The sequence below is a fragment of the Bison bison genome, unplaced genomic scaffold, assembly GCF_000754665.1.
Source record: "Bison bison bison isolate TAMUID 2011002044 unplaced genomic scaffold, Bison_UMD1.0 scf7180017864461, whole genome shotgun sequence".
NCBI classification, from domain to species: domain Eukaryota; kingdom Metazoa; phylum Chordata; class Mammalia; order Artiodactyla; family Bovidae; genus Bison; species Bison bison.
In genome coordinates, this window is record NW_011495023.1 from 12,795,601 (window position 1) to 12,816,444 (window position 20,844).

Genomic DNA, 20,844 nt, shown 5'->3' on the forward strand with positions numbered 1-20,844 from the left:
GACCCTTGAGAGTCCCTTGGACTGCAAGGAGATCCAACCAGTCCATTCTGAAGGAGATCAGCCCTGGGATTTCTTTGGAAGGAATGATGCTAAAGCTGAAACTCCAGTACTTTGGCCACCTCATGTGAAGAGTTTACTCGTTGGAAAAGACTCTGATGCTGGGAGGGATTGGGGGCAGGAGGAGAAGAGGACAACAGAGGATGAGATGGCTGGATGGCATCACTGACTCTATGGACGTGAGTCTGGGTAAACTCCGGGAGTTGGTGATGGATAGGGAGGCCTGGCGTGCTGCAGTTCATGGGGTCGCAAAGAGTCGGACACGACTGAGTGACTGAACTGAACTGAACTGAACAAGTGTTGGCAAAGATGTGGAGAACTGGGGACCCTTGTTTACTGCTGATAGGAATGTAAAATGGTATAGTCACTGGGAAGCAGCTTGGCATTTCCCCAAAAATTAAAACATAAAACTGCCATATAACCCAGCAATTCCAGTTCTAGATTGATACCAAACTCCCAAAAGAATTGAGAACAGGGACTCAAACAGGTCCTTGTGTAGCAAAGTTCACTACAGTACTATTCACCGTAACCCCAGGCAGAAACAAACCACACATCCACTGATGAGTGGACACACTGTGTGACATGCACACAGTGGAGGATCATTCTTTCAGAAGAGGGCTGAAGCGCTGAGACAGGCTAAAATAAGGATAAGCCTCAAGACACAAAAAGTGATATGCTGTATGATTCATTTATATGAAATATCCAGTACAGGGAAATTCGAGACCGAAAGCAAACCGGTGGCTGCCAGGATTCCAGGCGGGAAGAATAGGGAGTAACTGCTAAATAGATCTGGGGTTTTACTTCAGGGTGATGAATATGTTTTAGTAGTAGATAACAGGTGATGGCTACACAATATTGTGAAATGTGCCAAATATGGTTAATTTTGTTACATGAATTTTACCTCAATTAAAAAATATCTATTTTGAAAATAAGTGGGAGAGAGACTGTTAATGAAAAGGGAGGAGGACTGAGATTTTTATAAAGGGTCCCAGGGAAGGCCTCACTAAGAAACTGACACTTGAATCCTGATCTGAAGTACAGAGTTCCATACCAAGGTCACAGGTGTGAGGCCTTGTACTAAGGCCGTAGAGTCCCCCACCAAGGTCATCTCCCAGAACTGACTGAGCCCCATAGCAACCATTGCCATGAGTCCTCACATCCTTACCACCCAGTTCCCTGGTAAAAATACCCACTCAAGTACTCACCCTATAGCACCCTAACCAATCACCTAATGCCACCCTTTCAGCAAGAATTTTGTCTTGAGGCTACAGAAACTGACTACTAACCCACGAAAGGGGTCGGCTCTCTCTTGACAGGCCCACGATTCTAAGTCAGCTCTCCCTGGTCTGCCAGGGGTCAGCCCACTGTGCTCACAGTGCCCTCATTATCTCAGCTCTTTGTTCTTAATAATAAAGTCACTCCCTTCTGAAATGCTCCATGTCTGGAGATTGTTTTCCAACCTGCGCTCAGATTGCCATGCACGACATGAAGGTAGGGAGGAATCCTTGATACAGACGTCCACTCCAAGATCCTAAAGGCAAGAGCAGGGGTGGAGGGCTTGTTTCCCGTTGGAGGTACAGGAAAAGCCACTGTGGCCAAGCAAGACAGGAGGGGAGAGGAGCAAGAAACACGCTTATAGGGCACTGGGGAGTCTGATGAGCCGAGGGAGGGCCGAGGGGGTCACTCTAAGGACACTGGCTTTTACTCTTAGTGAAAAGGGAGCCAATGACATGAAGTGACTCCATTTAATGGGCTCATTCTATTGCTGAATTGAGAAGCTATTAAGCTCCATGAAGGGCAACAGCATGCTCGTCAGTTAGGAAGCTACTGCCACGACCTAGGGCAGAGCATTCTCCAATCTGTCTTTCAGTTCTTTCAGGAAGTTTTCGGTTTCTCTTCTGTCCTTCAAATGTCCTTTCCTCACGGCTTCAATAGTTTCATGGAGTTCATCATAAATTCTCTTATGGTTCTTGGTTTTTTGCAATTTTCTTTTGATGCCTTCATTGTCCTACATTATCTCTAATCTTTTGAGCTCTTTTTCCCTATTTGTTCTGATTTCTGTTTTTCACATTAACATTTCTCAAATGTCTCATGATCCTTGGTGGTCTTTTAATATGTGAGAGACTAAAAAGCACTGTCTGTGTGGGCAGGCCTTGTAAACCTCACTGTGGGGTTATTTTGGCTGGGCCGTTTCACTGCAATATCTTGACCTTGTCAATGTAGCCAAAGAAAAATAAATGGCCTTAACCATGAGTAGCTGCATTTGACAAGCGCAAAGCTGTGGAGTTTTCTGACGGTCTACGGTCTATTAAAAACACACATCTCATTAGACTTCTCACTCCTCACCTATCTCAATCTATCACCAAGTTCTGTCAACTCAGGAATAAATCTCTCAAATTTATATACAGTTGATCCTTGAACAATGCAGGGGTTGGGGACACGGACCCTCAGCACAGTCAAAAACTCACAGGAAACTTAAAATTGGCCCTGTGTATTCACAGTTCCTCCGTATCTGTGGTTCTGTATCCACAGATTCAACCAACTGGAGATCCACCCAACCAGAAATTGTGTAGTATTTACTAATGAAAAAAAAATTCTATGTAAAATCAGTTCAAATCCATGTTGTTCAAAGGTCAGCTGTACGTCTATCCATGTCTACCGTTGATACCTTGGATCAAACTACCTTTTGCTCATCAGGAAGTCTACAGGAGTCTTGTTTATCTAGTCCCTAGGATACCCTTCAATGTCTGCTTTCTACAGTTAGCCAGAGTGATTTTTTTCAAAATGTACTTTTAGTCCTGTTCCCTTCCTTCCTATCTCTCCCTCAAACTACTCCCAGCACCGGTTTTTAAACTCCAGTGGCTGCCCTGACTCTTAGAAGAGCGCACAGGCTGTCTACCTTTGCAGCTTCCTCCTGCCCCCACCTCCAAGCCTCAGGGCTCCCCTTCTCTTTCAGCTGTTCGCACCACAGTCCTTTCTTCTGCAGTGAGTTGCTTGCTCCAACTATTTTCCCTGTAGGAACTGCTTTTTTCCCTTTCCCTGTAGCTTAATTTTACTGATGCCTCAGGGCTCATTTTCAACATCAATTCCTCAAGGAGTCATCCCTAATCTTCCTCTAATCCACCTTTAGAGACCTGTGCTTTGTCAGCACCCATCACAGCTTTAGTTTTTTAAGTGTGACTCTTTGATTAATGCCTCCTCCATGAGAATGCACACATCCATAACAGGCGCCTAATCTATTTTTTCCTCACCACTGTATTCACAGCACCTGGCATAATGCCAGGCACATAGTAAATAAACCCTGTAAATATGTAAGAAATGGGTACATACGTAAATGAAGAGAACTGCGACTATAATCACTCCCAGTGTATAAGTCACATGAGAAAGTCTATTGCTTTTCAAAGGCATTTTATTGGGTTGGCCAAAAAATTCATTTGGGTTTCCTGTAACAGCTTATGGAAAAGCCTAACAAACTTTCTGGCCAACCCAACACAATGCCAAATTACAGACTGCCTTTAAAATCATGACCTTAAAACATGCTTTTTAAATAGTATTTCATCATAATCAGTACAAAGAAGTCAGCGTACACAAAATACTTTTCCTGACAAACACACAGGTTTTGTAGAAAAAGGTATCAATATTCTCTTTAAGTTTTGGGGGAGGGAGACAGAGGGGAAATTGTGTTATTTCAGGTTAGGAACATACGAGTGAATAAACCTACCAAAAACAAACCAAAAACAATAACAAAAATAAATTCACTGCCAAAATCACTTACTCAAATATATAAATATCCAAAAAAGTATGATCAAGTAACAGATCTTATTGTAATGTAAAAACAAACAAAGTTTACAATATTACCTAAATGGCAAACACTACATGAATAAAATTTTGAAAAATTTAAATTTGGACCCAGTAAATATTATCAAGTATTATTAATACTGGGCTTCCCTGGTGGCTCAGATGGTAAAGAATCTACCTATAATACAGGAGACCTAGGTTTGTTCCATCCCTGGGTTGGGAAGATTCCCTGGAAGAGGGCATGGTAACCCATTCCAGTATTCTTGCCTGGAGAATCCCCATGGACAGAGGAGCTGGCGGGCTGCAGTCCATGGGGTTGCAAGGAGTCGGACACAACAGAGACTGAGCACATTATTAATATCATTTACCATTTACATGTTCTTCCAGCTTTGTAACAGTTTATTTCAAAGGGAAAAATTCTTTACATGTAACTTTTTAAAGATACCATGTGCAAGCAATCCAAATTCAATTGCTCTAAAATTCACTGAAAAAGAAGTACCATGCTTTTAAGAGGCTTCAGAGTGAGTCATGAAAAAACATTTTTAGAAGATATAAATGTCACTGGAACCTAAATGTGGGAAATTTGTGCAAAGGCTTTATTCATGAAACTAATGAATTCCCTATACTTTGATGGACAGGGAAGCCTGGAGTGCTGCAGTCCATGAGGTCACAGAGAGTCGGACACGACTGAGCAACTAAACTACACAAAGGTAAGTGTAAAAACAATTAGCACAAAATTTAATTAAGAGTTCTAAAAGAGAGATAAGGTATTTGAAATATACAAATTGAATAATTTCTAACAGCAGAAGAACCTAAAATCTTAACATAAACTTCTATAATCACTTTAAATTTACGTGCACTTTCCTATTAGGATTATTAGTAGCTTTGAGGATGTATATAAATGAAGACAGATTTAAAAACCTTGACTGGACTTCCCTGGTGGTGCAGCGGTTAAGAATCCACCTGCCAACGCAGGGGACATGGGTTGAATCCCTGATCCAGGAAGACCCCACATGCTGTGGGGCAACTCAGCCTGTGCTCTAGAGCCTGGGCTCCACAACGAGAGAAGCCACTGCAATCAAAGCTGGCGTACCCCAACGAAGGGTGACCCCAACTCATCCCAACCAGAAAAAGCAACGTGTAGAAACAAAGACCCAACGCAGCCAAAAACAAACAAAGGTTGAAAAATCTTGACTGATTTCCACAGTGTACACTGAGTGTGTTTTGAGGCCTACATACAACAGGTGTTGCAGGGGTCTTTGTTTTTTCTCTATATATGTACCTCATGAGTCCAATTCAACTCTTCACTGCATGTGGCTGAGGTCTGTGGATAAGAAAATCAATGAGAGTCCCTGCCCCATACAAGGCTCACTACTGACCAGGAGCCATGAGACAAAAGGCTTGAGGGGAACAACTGTGCATCTTGGGAATGACAAAGGGAACTTCATTGGCAACAACGAAGCAAACCAGGACAGGTAGGGGGCAGTGTGTATTTCACAGAACGGTGAGTACTCCCACGACACTCTCGACATACCTGATATCAATGCTTGAAAACAGAATGTCTGCACTGTTACATAGCTCAACCGACACTGTTGCTTGTATTAATCTCCCATGAAATCTTTTCTGCTATTTTGACAACAAAATCATTTCTTAAATATCACTCATAAAATTTAAGATTTAAAATAGTTTTATCTTCAAGGTTCTACTGTAGGACCTTGGTCCTACAGGAAACTCTGTAGGTCCATAGGAAACTCTACTCAATGCTATGCGGCAGCCTGGATGGGAGGGGAGTTTTGGGGAGAGTGGATACATGTATATGTATGGCTGAGTCCCTTTGCTGCGCCCCTGAAACTATCACAACGTTGTTAATCAACTATATACTCCAATACAAAATAAAAAGTTAAAATTAAAAAACACATTTTATCTGTCTTTTATATTTCATAGAATTTAATAGTTTTCCTAACGCTAAAGAATAGGGCTGTGATAAAAATAATAACTGACTTGAAAACACATTTCTGTATGTGAACTGGAACGGATTTCCTTTTCTGGAAATTTATAACACTTGACACTAAAATTAGTCAAATGATGAAATCTTCAGTCAGGGAATTAGGTGTTTAGTTTCTGCAGGTTACACTTGCTTTTAACGTCTTCCTCTCTACTTCAGGAGGGAAATGAACAGCAAAAGCTGTCAGATGAAATACAACAAATCAGTAAGATCTGTACTTTTCAATTGTATTTATAGCTTTCCCTGTAGGGAAAGGTTAAGCCTGTATCTGCCACTAAAACCACTTGCTGGATGTTTGCCAGCACCATAAAAATACAGTAATAAATAATGAAACAGATCCACTAAACCTAGCACTGTCAGTTTAGTCTTTAGTACAATTTATATAATTCATACTTCTTACAACAGACACAAATAAAGAACACTAACAAGTACAAGCTGAAAGAGCATGCAGAGTGATCAGCAAAGTGCAACAGGATTAAGAAACATCAAAAATAGAATTCTTTATTTTCTCCCTTTAGTCCAACATCTAGCACGTCTACGCAGGCATACCAGAATAATGAAAAAGGCAATGATGATGATGATGATGGCAGCTAAGATTTACTGGGCATTTAACATGTACTAGGTTCTGCTAAATGTTTTATATTTAAGCCTGACAACAATCCTAAGAACAAGATCCTATTTCTAAATCCTATTTTAAAGACATGGGCGAAGAGGCTGAGCCATGTTGGAAGTGGCAAGGCTGGGATGCTAACAAAGGCTTTTGAATTCAAAGCTCTAAACCAGTCAATTGTGGGAAGAGAAAGATTATAAAGCCTTGGATTTAGCAACACTTTTCTGGGGGCAAAAATTTTAAACACATTCAAATGGATTTAACCTAGTTCGATATTGTTATACTATATATACTAAAACTGTGGAAATATTCCATCCTAAAAGAGCAACTGACTTCTAAATCATTGAACTATTAATAAATTTCAAAATATTTTCCTAGATGTTGTAACTAAAACTATTTTATATCACGTAAATTAGATTTTTATCCTCTAGAAAACAGTAACTCAAAACATTTAATTTCAATTATTTTCACCATAACACAGTGATTTCTGAAAAAAATCAGAAGTCAAACTTGTAAAGTTGGTAAAGATAAAGAAATTATAACTAAATCAGGACAGACTTGACTGAAATGATCCCAAAACTAGAGCAGGACAATCGTATAAGCAGTATGATCCTTTAGTATTGCTTTTTTAGATTTTGAAACAATCCACTGAACTCTGTATAAAGATTCAAACTAAATATGGATGTAATATTACCTGTTTGCCTGATGTCAAACTTAAAAACAACAACAAAGAGATCCTGCAAAGCATACCTTGGCAAAAAATACGGTCAGGTGAGTTTCACTGCCAACAATCCAAATAGGGAATTTTGGAGATTTCAAGTAAGAGCCAACCTAGAACAAAGGTAGTAAAATAAGTAAATGAAAATTTTATATTGCCTATTAAATATTTACCAACAAATGCTTGAAGCATCACTAAAGTGCCTAATTCATATTTAAATGGAATAATGGGATTGTGCCAGAATGCCTTACCCATAAAGGTCAAACGTTAAATGTAAAAATGAGTGTTATAAAGACTGTCAGGGCAAAGCTTATACTGCATCATTCCACTAGAATAATAATAATAATACAGATTTAACACAGCAAAAAAGAAATTAGTGTAACCCAAGAATCATTCTCATGTCTCACTGAAAATCTTAGATAAAATTTAGGCCACTTCTAGGAATTTCAGCTTGGTACTTCAAACTCTAAAACTATAAATCTGATGATAATTACTTTATCAGGAAAATAATCATAAATTAACAAGTGAGTAGATACATGAATAAATAAGAGAAAAAGCCTTAAGAACATCCTGTCTTCAAAGAACTTAGAGCAATATAATAAATAGACTCTCTAAAGCAAAATACATACTTCCATCTAGGAATAGTAAAGAATCCTTCACTTGATTCTTTATGGCAGGAAGTAAGTTCAAAGTTACACAATATTAATTCTCTCTAAAATACATTAAAAAGTTATACCTTATAGCCTGCCTCCAAGGTTACACACTTAACCTATAAAAACAATAGCACCAAAAATTTAAGGGTATCATTTTTGTGTGACAGAGAAAAGGCAAGCTTAAAATTCAACAGGTGAAAAACTGACTTGTGAAATCTGACCATGTTCACATCAGTCACTCACACTGTTAGATGGACAAGGACTCTGAAAAACAAGTAACCTTACCAATTACATTTGCTGAGTTTTCTTTTCTCACACAGACCTTCACCCGCCCCCCAACCCCCACTGGAGCTGGGAAATCCCAAGTGGCTACTTGCAGCGGTCAGTCAGGGTCAACTATTCATCACTAAGCGGCCAAAAGCCTCGCCATGGTGTCCTGCTTTCAACCACCTTACTGTGACCATTAGGAGGGCAGTGGGAGAGTAAAACTATTTTTTGACCTGTGATGGGAGACATGAGCTGGATGTGCTAATCACAATGAACAACCAGTAGAGGAGGAAGGGTGATCTGAGGACAATACAGAAGATAACAGTAAAAGGAAAAGGAGAAGACAAAGCTTATCAGAGATTCAGAATTGAGGGATTTCAGAGGTTTTCGGCCAAGTCCGTCCATTCTACATAAGGAAACCAGAAGATACACAGGATCAGTGCCTGGTCTGAATTCAAACAGCTAACTAGCAGAGAGTCGGAATTAAAACTCATGTTTTCTGACACATAATGTGGCAGCTCTCCATTACATCATGCTACCTCTTGTGATGCAAAGTTTAGACATCGTTTAATTCCTCTTCTAGAAAAAGTGGGCATGTATCAGTGTGTAAGCGTGTGTGTGTGTTAAGGTAGAAGTAATAAAAAATGAGGATAAAATTATATACAGTGGGATCAAAGGGTAAATGAATGCTGAACTCATGCAGTGTTTTGTAATAATAAAAATAAATAAATTGAAAGGGCATAAATAGTGCACCCCCCCCTTTGGAAAACAGTTTGCCAGTTCCTCCAAAAATTATGTAGATACCATGTGATCAAGTAATTTCATTCCTGGGTACACACCCAAGAGAAACAGAACCATGTCCACAAAACACTAATGTTCACAGTAGTATTATACATTATTATGTTAGTATTATATATTAATGTTCATAGCAGTATTATTCATAAGAGTCAAAAATCAGAAACAATCTAAATGTCCATCAACTACTAAAGAGAAAAACAAAATTGATATAAATTGATAAATCATACAAAAGAATATTATTTGGTCATAAAAAAGAAATTAAGTACTAATATACAGGAATGAACAATGGAAACATTATGCTAAGTGAAAGAAGCCGCCAGACATGAAAGGCCACATACTGTTCGATTCCATTTAGATGAACTATCCAGAAGAGGCAAAGCTTCAGCGTCAAAAAGGCGCCAGGGGCTGGCAAGGAATGAGGAAATGACAGCTAAAGCGTGTAGAGGATCTTGGAGTGAGGAAATGTACTGAAATTAGATAGTGGTCATGATGGCAGAGGCTTGTGAATACACAAAAAAACCCACTGAATTATATACTTTAAAATGGTGAATTTTATGGCATCGGAGTTCTATATCTATTTTTTTTTTAAAGTGCACACCCCAAAGCACTCAGAGTCAACCTTTCATCTCAGTACACTCTCATAGACACATGCACACAGGAGCTGGAGACAGGGAGAGAGAAAGAGAGCCAGAGAGCCCATGAGAGAGACTGTTTCCTTTGTCTTAATGAATGCATATGATAAAAGTAATATGAAATTGATCATTTTAACTCTAAAGGGCAATTTGCTACACTATCAAAGAAAAGGAAAACATTCAGACTCACAAAATTCATTAACAACACAATTATTTCCTTACTGCTGTTTCTCTAAATGTTTGATAAAAAGTATATAATTCCAAGTATATATATTTTTTCAGAAGGACAGCTATAATTATATACAGATGAGCACCACAGTGTAAGAGTTTTATTTTTCTTCTTTTGTAAATGCTTATCTTCACTTAGTTTCGAGGTCCTCACTAGGGGCTCGTCAGCTTCCTTTAAAAAAGGCAGCTGATGAAGTCCAAACCTCCCTGATATGTCTCCCACACTCCAGGCCACCATGCATGGCCCTAATCGCCTTGGAGCCCGGTACCAGACAAGGGATGACTCCCAAGCCCCAGAGCCCACTGAATCTATTCAAACCAGCCAGCCCACAGTGGGGCCAGGCATGGCTTGCACGGCCCCCCAGCCAACTCCACACCAGTTCCCATAAGGAAGCTGCTCTCAGGCCTGCAGTCTACTAGTGCCTTGTCTACAGGTCTCCTTCTCTCCCTGGCCCTGTCTTGGAGCTTTCTCTTGTTTACAGCTGTAAGTAACAGAAGTGTTCTGCCTTTCATCTATCTGAGCATCTGTGTGCTGTATCCTACCATAAGAAATATCTTTAAACCCTAGAAAACACCACCAATACTGCTAGAACACTAGACCGGTAATACTAGGGCAGTACTAAGGCAGTAATACTGGGGTAACAGGAGACTATACAGCAGCTAATGACTTCCCACTATGATCTTAGGCAGCAAACAAACATTCCTCTGTTCTACCTAACTGTTAAAGAAAAGCAAATGCGCATATTTAGAAGAGCTCACCATTGTGGTGAAACTGTCTGCTCATTCATTCAACAAATGTTTACTGAGCATCTAATATGTACCCAGAAAGACAATGTGACTGCTTTCATAGAGTTAATATTCCATTAAGGGCAATAGAAAAATCCAAGATTAAAAAAAAAAAAAAAAAGATAACTAAGCCAACAAAAAAGGTCATTACAAAGTGATTATTCCTACAAAAAAATGTGAAAAGAGTCAGTGGGAAATGGTCCAGGAAAAGGCCCTTAAGGTACCATCTGAGTTAGGGCTTGAAGGAGAGAGGAGTGATCCATTCAGCTGGAGTATTCCAGGCAGAAATGAAAGAAGTATAAAGATTCATCAGGTAAGGGCTTGTTGTTTAGTCGCTAAGTCATGACTGAGTCTCTGCAATCCCGTGGACTGCAGCCCACCTAGGTCCCTCTGTCCATGGGATTTCCCGGCAAGAAAACCGGAATGGGTTGCCATTTCCTTCTCCAGGGGATCTTTCCAACCCAGGGAAGGTAAGGGCTTGGCACGTATGAAGAACTGACAAGAGACAGTGTGGCTGGAGGGCAGAGAATCCAGACCATCAGGGCCTTAAGGCCACAGGGTGAAGATTTCAGAACATATCACCTTCACTCTCTATCCTCCTGCAAAACACACACCGTGCACTTTTTAGAAAACAGCTTCACTGAAGTATCTTTGACATACAAAAACAACATATTTAAGGTGGACAACTTGATGTTTTAATACATGTATATACTGTAAAAAGATCACCACAATCAAGCTAATTAACACCCATTATCTCTATCTAGTCGTCATTTTTTTATGTGCATACACAGTCACACTTTTGGGAATATGAATGGTTGTTTGTGGATGTGTTGGGGAGGAGACACAGCTTTATTCCCTGGTTGCTAGACTGCCTCAGGATAGCTTTAGCTTGTGTAACTGAAGTCACTAAAAATGTAAGAGTCACTACTGTTTGACAGGACAATTACTATTAATGAATAAAGGCAGGATGAAGTCATTTGATCATCATGTCCATATCATCCCTGTGCAAGTGTTGTCATGAAAGGCGAATGTTGCCTAGTAAAAAAGAAAGGAAATAGAGGAAGGAGAGGAAGGGAGGGGATGGAGGATGAGGAAGACGAGGAAGGCAGGCAGGCAGGCAGGAAAGGACTGTTACTGTTACTAAAAATAATCACCACCACTAGAACCACTGCTATGGAACCACCATTCTAAACTGGAAAAGAATAGGAGATCTACTTCTTTTTCCAAAATCAGAACATCTTATTAAATGCAAATCATTAATGATTTAAACTCCATTTAAAACTATTTGGAATATCCATAGTAATTTCAGATTATGCAGGAAAAGTGATGAGATATGTATCAAAAAGTGAGAACTTCATGGTAGCTTCTAATCCTAGCACATGTGTTAAGAGTTTAATGCTGTGAAATGCTTGGGTCTTTCTACTTTTAGTGTGAAATCATTTTTCAGATGAAATAGACAAAAGTTAGAATTTCAGGCATTTAGCTAATTGTTTTACTATGCCTGACAAAATATTACCAGTTGTTTCAGTGAAACATATTGTTAGTATGGAAGATCAAATAGGACATTCTCTCCCCTCAGTTTATCAAAAGCTTTATTTATATTCAATAATGGATATCTGTTTTCATAAATTATTTCAAAGTGGGTTCTGCCTCTGACCCTCAAAAGGAATGAGCCTAAAAAAATAGGAAACTCAGCATGATCGGCCAGCTTAACTCTATCCTTGATAAGCCTGTCAGTTCAGAAAGGGTGATGAAAAAGGAATTGAGAGTATACACTATCAGCAGTAAACTAAAATATGCTGTCATAGGAGAAAAATGCTCTCTGTAACAGTGGACAAGTGAATAAAAACCATTCAAAGGACCTTAAAAATCAACTTACTTTACAGTATCTTAAAGCTTCCATGAGTGTTAAGAATCCTACAGCAGCTTGTTCATGTATACCAAGAAGTTCTGCAACAAAAAAGTCAGCAATGCATTAGCATACAGATCTGAAAAACACTTCAATATAAATACATATGTACACATACATATATATGTTCTATACCAAAACTTTTACCCAAAATTGTACCTTAAAAGTCTAGCATATATTTACTGTTAAGAGTTCACATCAAGTCATCATGATAGTCCTATTCATTATAAAATACCAATAGATTAGGTAATAGAGCCTTTGTATGTACATTAAATGCATTTATAAAACTTTATATTCAATGTTAACTTTTGATAGACATTTGATACCTTCCCTTTCTCCTCTAAATAAACACAAGCAGCAGCTTAAGACTGCGGAAATAATGAAGAACAGAACACAGTACCTGCTTTACAAAGGCTAGTGTTAGTCGCTCAGTTGTGTCTGACTCTTTGCGACCCCATGGGCTGTATGTAGTCCACTAGGCTCCTCTGTCCATGGGATTCTCCAGGCAAGAATACTGGAGTGGGTAGCCATTCCCTTCTCCAGGGAATCTTCCAACCCAGGGATCGAACCCAGGTCTCCTACATTGCAGGCAGACTCTTTACCCACTGAGCTACGAGGGAAACCCTTACAAAGGCTAAGAGCTTATCAAAGGAGACAGATGAGAAAACTTGTGCTCTTTGTTTAGATGAACACACACATCTTACAGTGGTGTTAAGAGCATCTGTTTACTGTGTTAGTGTCAGTGAGTCAGTTCAGTCGCTCAGTCGTGTCCAACTCTTTGCGACCCCATGAATCGCAGCACACCAGGCCTCCCTGTCCATCACCAACTGAGTTCACTCAGACTCACGTCCATAGAGTCAGTGATGCCATCCAGCCATCTCATCCTCTGTCGTCCCCTTCTCCTCCTGCCCCCAATCCCTCCCAGCATCAGAGACTTTTCCAATGAGTCAACTCTTCGCATGAGGTGGCCAAAGTACTGGAGTTTCAGCTTTAGCATCGTTCCCTCCAAAGAAATCCCAGGGCTGATCTCCTTCAGAATGGACTGGTTGGATCTCCTTGCAGTCCAAGGGACTCTCAAGGGTCTTCTCCAAGACCACAGTTCAAAAGCATCAATTCTTCGGCGCTCAGCTTTCTTCACAGTCCAACTCTCACATCCGTACATAACCACTGGAAAAGCCATAGCCTTTACTAGACGGACCTTTGCTGGCAAAGTAATGTCTCTGCTTTTCAATATGCTATCTAGGGTGCTCATAACTTTTCTTTCAAGGAGTAAGCGTCTTTTAATTTCATGGCTGCAATCACCATCTGCAGTGATTTTGGAGCCCCCCCAAATAAAGTCTGACACTGTTTCCACTGTTTCCCCATCTATTTGCCATGAAGTGATGGGACCAGATGCAGGTGCACGCAAGTGTTAACATCTGAGTTGAATCCTGAAGCATATGTAGGAATTTTCCAGGCCAAGAAGAGGATAAGAAGATAATTTAAAGAGAAGAAATGGCAAAGAAGTATGAAAAATCAATGTATTCAAGGGGTAAAAAATTTGTCAAAGCTTCCTTAAAGGTTTCTAGCCTGGGGAACCTGATAAATGGTGACTGACTGAGAGAGAGAATAAAGAATTAGGTTCTAAAGTGGTATGAAGAGAGAGCGTGAGTTTGGTTTTAGACTAGAATTCAGTGACCTTGAGGACTTCTAGAGAGAGATGGGTACATTACTAGAAGTAAGGTTCAGGAACATGGAAAAAGAGGTCAGAACTGGATACAAAGCTTTAGGGAATCATCAGCATGATCATGGAAATGGATAAGAGCAGAAAAAGCACAGAAAATGAAAAGACAGACTATTCCACATCAGAAATGTAACTATAATGGTAATAAATTCTTTTCATACACTACAGCTTTCAGCTAAAGTACATTAAGTATCAGGATAATAGTAACTTGGGTAACAGTAATTTGGGACCATACATATTTCTAAAAAGAATCTTTTTTCTAGTAAAAAATTATGTCCACTATAAACACAACATATATTTAACTCTACACCCTTTTTACTATTTGGTTATGTATCGTCCATTTTCCTGTAGGATATCATGTTTTTATCAATTAATGTAATAATATCAACTTATTTGCTTTGTTGTAAATATTTGACTATGTATCCTTAAGCACAACATCTAGATGTGTATACCAAGAATCGGTTGTTTAAGCTTTAATTTTTGTAAATTCAAAATTAATAGAAGGCATGTATACACACAGTTTGTATTTTTCACTAGCTTCTTACAGGCTCAGAGGAGACACAGCTACAGTTTCCAAGTTTTGCTTAGAATTCTCAGGGATGTCTAAGTTGCTTTTAGACTTATTTCTCTGTCTTAATTTTTAACAACCCCAAAAACAGTGATTATTATTTTCTTATAAACCAAATATGCAAAAGCTTTTTTGGATTCTCAATAATGTTTAATAACGTAAAGGTCATGAGACCAAGAAATCTGAAAATCGTTGGCATAGCATTCAGACCAAAAAGAGAAAGTGAGGGTTAGCAACCCAGATAGGAAGAGATGGTACCCCATAGCCTTTCAAATTTTTTCTTCCTCTTCATTCTGAAAATTAAGGAGCACTAAATATTCTCAAGTTCAAATAATACATGTTAAGAAACTATTTCACGTTTTAATTTCTAAAATCAGTTACCACCACCTAGTGTTATGACTTGATTACTACATCATCTATTTCCTTACAGATGTCTGGAATACTATATTTATAATATCATGCTACTAAATACACCAAATCAGCTTTCAAAACTCTTGAATAATGAATTATTCAGATGCAGTCAGTAATCACATGTTTAGCCATGTTGTTTGAATGGTAATATTGTAAATGGTAAAATGTATCATTCCTATGTACTTAAAATTTTTATCTTATTTTGATAGCTAAAGTGCATCATTAATAATATTATTGTACAAAGTTATAATTACAGTGAAGACATACTATTCTCACATATTAAAATTTACAGAATTTAGTTACACTAACTACACTTTTCTCACTAAGTCTCCAAGAAATCTGTTTAAGTTTGCAGAAAATTCTAATAATTCTGTCATTATATTTCAGAACTTTCTCTTGTTTTTAGCTTAGCAATTAAAACTAACCATGATTAAGTGTCTATCCACCTTTGTGTTCAGTCAGTCAGACTGTATCAAATTGTAGTTTCATATATTCACGAGTTTGCTTCTCCATACCCTTCTCTGCTCCCTGCTATCACTTCGCACTACTGTCAGGGTGTCTAAAGAAGTCCTTCTTAGGCCTTTCAAACTTGATACTGACTTGGAAAGCACATACTTGCACTATATTTATTTAACAAACACCCTGAGGGCCAGTATTGAAAAGAACAATGTTAAGCACAGTGTGGGAATACAAAGGCATCACCAGGACTACGAAGACAAAGAAGAAACTCTCTGCAAACTATGTATCTAATGAGGGGTTAACACCTAAAACATACAAGGAATTCCTAAAACTCACTGTTAAAAAAAAAACAAAAAAAGTAACTCCCCAAACCAAACAAATTGCTAAACAAAAAAATCTGGGCTAAAGACTTAGACATTTCTCTAAAGAAAACATACAAATGGCCAACAGTATATGAAAAGATGCTGAATATCAATACCCCCAATCATCAGAGAGGAGGAAATCAAAACCACAATGTTAGGATAACCATTCTCAAAATCAGAAAAGATAAGTAGTAAGTGCTGGGGAGGATGTGTAGAATCCTTGTTCACTGTTGGTGGGAATCTAACATGAAAAACAGGATGCAGGTTCCCCCCCAAAATTAAAAATAGAACCACTGTATGATCGGCAATGGCACCCCACTCCAGTACTCTTGCCTGGAAAATCCCATGGATGGAGGAGTCTGGTGGGCTGCAGCCCATGGGGTCGCTAAGAGTTGGACATGACTGAGCGACTTCACTTTCACTTTTCACTTTCATGCACTGGAGAAGGAAATGGCAACCCACTCCAGTGTTCTTGCCTGGAGAATCCCAGGAATGGGGGAGCCTGGTGGGCTGCCGTCTATGGGGTCACACAGGGTTGGACACGACTGAAGCGACTGAGCAGAGCATGATCCATCAGTTCCACCTCTGTGTATTTAATTGAAAAGAGTGAAATGAGGATCTCAAAGAGATACCACATTCCCATGTTCATTGCCGCACTGTTCACAACAGCTGAGAAACAGACAACCTAAATGTCTAGCAACAAATGAATGAAGAAAGCGTGCAACATCCATACAAAGGATTACCATTCAGACTTACAAAAGAAGGAAATCTTATCGTATGTGCACATACATGAACCTTGAGGACCTTAGGCTAACTGACGTTCGCCAGTCAAAGAAGGAGAAACATCGCATGATTCTACTGAGATGAGGTATCTAAAACAAACTCAGAAGCGGAAAGTAGAATGGTGCTGATAGGGGGTAGAGGAGGAGGAAATGGGGAGAGGCTATTCTACAGAGAGAAGAGTTTCAGTTACATAAGACAAATAAGATTTGCTGTACAATCTCATACCTATAAATAATACCATACTCTAAAAATTCGTTGCAAGGGTAGATCTCATGTTAAATGTTCTTACTACAATTTAAAAAAAGTCAAATTCCCCACCTCCGCCAAAAAAAAAAACCAGTAGGTGACAATGTAGAATGTGATAAGTATGATGAAGGCAAAATGCTCAGAGACCAGACAGATGACCAGCAGCTGTGGGTCTCAGGGGGACTCCTGGGGACAGCACAAGCAGTGGCAGCTGAAGGATTGGCCGAGCAGAGACGGGAGGGATAGAAGTCTTCAGGCACAAGGAGCAGCACGCACAAAGAAATGAAAGTAAGTAGCATGATTCTGTGCAAGCGTCGATAAGTTCGTGAAGGCTGAAAATATAAGCTGGGGTGAAACTATGTAAGGTCACTGAGTAAGTAAACAATCTACACACAATGGAGTATTACTCAGCCATAGAAATGAATGAAACTGTACCATTTGCAGAGACGTGGATGGAACCAAAGACTGTCATACAGAGTGAAGTCAGTTAGAAGAAGAAAAACATCAAATAGTAATGCATATATGTGGAATCCAGAAAAATGGTACACCTGTGTCTTATCTAAAAGCAGAACTAGAGACACAGAAGTAGAGAACAAACTTATGGTTACCACGGGGGGAAGGAGGGTGGGATGAATTGAGAGACTGGGATAGACATATATACACTACTATGTGTAAAATAGATAACTAATTTAATGAGAACCTACTGTATAGCAAAGGGAACTCTGCTTGATGCTCTGTGGTGATCTAAATGAGAAGGAAATCTAAAAAACAGGGGATACATGTATATGTACAGCTGATTATGATATAGCAGAAACTAACATCACTGTAAAGCAACTATACTCCAATAAAAATTTAAAAAAGAATCTATAGTTTAAAAATGGAGGGGGGAGGCTTTTTTAATAATGCTGGAATACCTAAAATTTTAAAAAATACCAAAAAAGGCTTGGTTCATCTCACTTACAGGTAAGGGTACATGCACTTTGAGCCATGAACTTTGTGAAATCTACTTTTGAAGTGAAGAGCTTTTTAAAAACCCACTAACTGGTTGTTATATTCCTGAGAAGTCAGGTTGCTACAGAGTTGGCATCTAGCCAGGGTTGCCAATTTCAGCCAATAAGAATACAATATGCCCAGTTGTATTTAAATTTCAGATACAAAATTAAAATTTTCAGTATAAGTATACTCCAAATACTAAACAAGACATACTCCCACTAAAAAGGATTGCTTATTTGAAATTCAGATTTAACTGGGAGCTCTGCATTTTATCTGGGGGGTGTGTGTGTGTGTCCCCAGTATCTAGGGGGGTGTGTGTGTGTGTGTGTGTCCCCCTCAGCAGTGTCCAACTCTTTGTGACCCCATGGACTGTAGCCTGCCAGACATCTCTGGAAATTTCTCCAGGCAAGAATACTGCAGTCGCTTGCCCCTTCTCCAGGGGATCTTACTGACCCAGGGATCGAATCTAGGTCTTCTGCGTTGCAAGCAGATTCTTTACCATCTGAGCCACTAGGGAAGTTAGAATTGGGATATTTGGTAATCCTTTGGGAAAAAAATAAAAAGGTAGATCTCTATCTCATACCACTCATAAATAAATAAAATCCAGATGGATTAACAGGATAAACATTAAAAAGAAATAAAGCCCACCAAAGCATTTGAAGAAAATACTAGGCAGTGCTAGCTTTAACTTTGGGGTGGGAGAAACACAGAATAGATACACAGAAAAAAATGTAAAAAAAAACAAACCAACCCAGAAGCCCTCAAAGAGATCAAATGATTTAATTTCATCAAAAATGAAAGCTTTGGTATATAAAAGGTAGCAGTGGCAAAGTTAAAGAAAACAGAAATGGTTGAGAGAAAGTATCTACAACAGATTTAATACATAAAGAACTAAGAATTTGTAAAGTACCCCTAGAAATTATAAGTAAAATAACCTCTCCTTCTAAAATGCCAAAAGACAGACAATTCCCAGAAAAAGAAAACACTGGAAGTTGACAAACATATGAAAAGATGATTAGGTGCAGGTTCACTAGGAATCAGAGAAATGTGAATCAAAATAGGCTACCAAGTGTCAGTAAACTGACTGACAAAAATATTAAAGAGTCAAAGTTCTGAGTGCTGGTTAGGACGTAGAGAAACAGGAACTACACACTGCAAGCATAAGTTTATACTCTTCTAGTCGGTAAAGCAAATTTCCAAAGGTAATTTGGCATATGAACGTTTAACAGGTATTCCTCAAAAGGTTAAATAAACACACAGTTATCATATGACCCAGGATTTTTACTCCTGGGTAGATGCTAAAGAAAAATAAAAACATCTTCTCACTAACATTTGTACATAAATGTTACTAACCACATCACTTATCATGGCCAAGTGGAAACAAACCAAATGTCCATCAACTGATGAATGAAAAAAGAAAATGAGAAAATGTGGTATAAGCTATACAATGAAATATTTTTCAGTAAAATGGAGTGAAGTGCTGGTTCATGCCAAAATATGGATGAACCTTGAAAATACTACACTAAGTAAAATAAACTGGTACAGAAGTTTAGATATTACATGATTCTATTAAATGTCCAGAATAGGCAAATCAACAGAAATAGAAAGCAGATTAATGGTGGCTGAGGGGAAGTGACTACTTATGGGTTTAAGGGTTCTTTTATGATACACATGTTTTGAAACTGATATGGTGATGACTGCACAACTCAAGAACATATTAAAAACCAGTGACTTATACATTTTAAATGGCAGATGTGTAAATTATGTGAATTTTATCTCAATAAATCTATTAGTTAAAAAAAAGAAAAAGAACAGAAGCCTAACTGTAACCTTTATTGGTTGGATCCACTCTAAATAATTCTATGTAACCTCATCTGAGCTCTTAATTCTGATTGCACATTTACACATTCCTTTCATAATTCATCTTTATACTCCTTCTTAAAGCAGTGGATGTAAACTCTTTCTCCTTTACATGCCTCTAACTTTGTCCATTCATTGTCAGTGGACAAATTCAAAGTTCTCCCAATTTAAATATTTGATACCTCAAAATGCCTTTTTCTTTTTCTTTTCTCAATACATTCTTTCTTCTTGTTTTAGAAGAACTGTGTATCTTTCCAACGTCACTGTTACCATCAACTCCATTTACTATCTCTTCTATTAAAAGCAGTTTTCCTCCTAACAGACAATTTAGGAGACTTCTATGCCTTAAAACAAAACTGGTGTATACCATCTCTTGGTCTTATGACCAGGCAATGAACTCCTCTCTTTCCATCCTTTAACCAGCAAAATGTCCTTGCCTGCATTCCTAAAATATTTATTCCTTATGCTATGGATTCTATTTCAATTGCTCTTTTAAGGGAAAGCCCTCATTAACTGCTAAATTCATAGCCTATTCTTAGTCCTCATTCTCCTTGACTGAGAAATTCAGCATGGCTCATTCACTTAACTCTGTATCACAATAAAAAAAAAAAAATCTTTGGATAAAATTTTCAATCTCTGCTTCTCTCTATAAATGAGGCAAAAAATTACCTCTTAGGGCTATTGTGAAATTAAATAAAATGAAATTCTTCTGTATCATCTTATATATTTATTTTCACACTGAAAACTCTGTTCAGATCAGATCAGATCAGTCGCTCAGTCGTGTCTGACTCTTTGCGACCCCATGAATCGCATCACGCCAGGCCTCCCTGTCCATCACCAACTCCCGGAGTTCACCAGACTCACATCCATCGAGTCAGTGATGCCATCCAGCCATCTCATCCTCTGTCGTCCCCTTCTCCTCCTGCCCCCAATCCCTCCCAGCATCAGAGTCTTTTCCAATGAGTCAACACTTCACAT

At 38.7% G+C, this 20,844-nt stretch overlaps 1 protein-coding gene across 1 annotated transcript in view; it reads right to left on the reverse strand.

The window, feature by feature from the left end:
* Window positions 1–20,844, reverse strand: part of FAM188A (family with sequence similarity 188, member A) — an 80,125-nt gene that overhangs the window by 29,226 nt on the left and 30,055 nt on the right. Inside the window, exons 9-10 of the mRNA XM_010859969.1 lie at window positions 12,432–12,502; window positions 7,221–7,301 (exon numbers count right to left, since the gene is read on the reverse strand). Coding sequence (XP_010858271.1) covers window positions 7,221–7,301; window positions 12,432–12,502 — 152 coding nt within the window. The remainder of the gene's footprint in view (window positions 1–7,220; window positions 7,302–12,431; window positions 12,503–20,844) is intronic.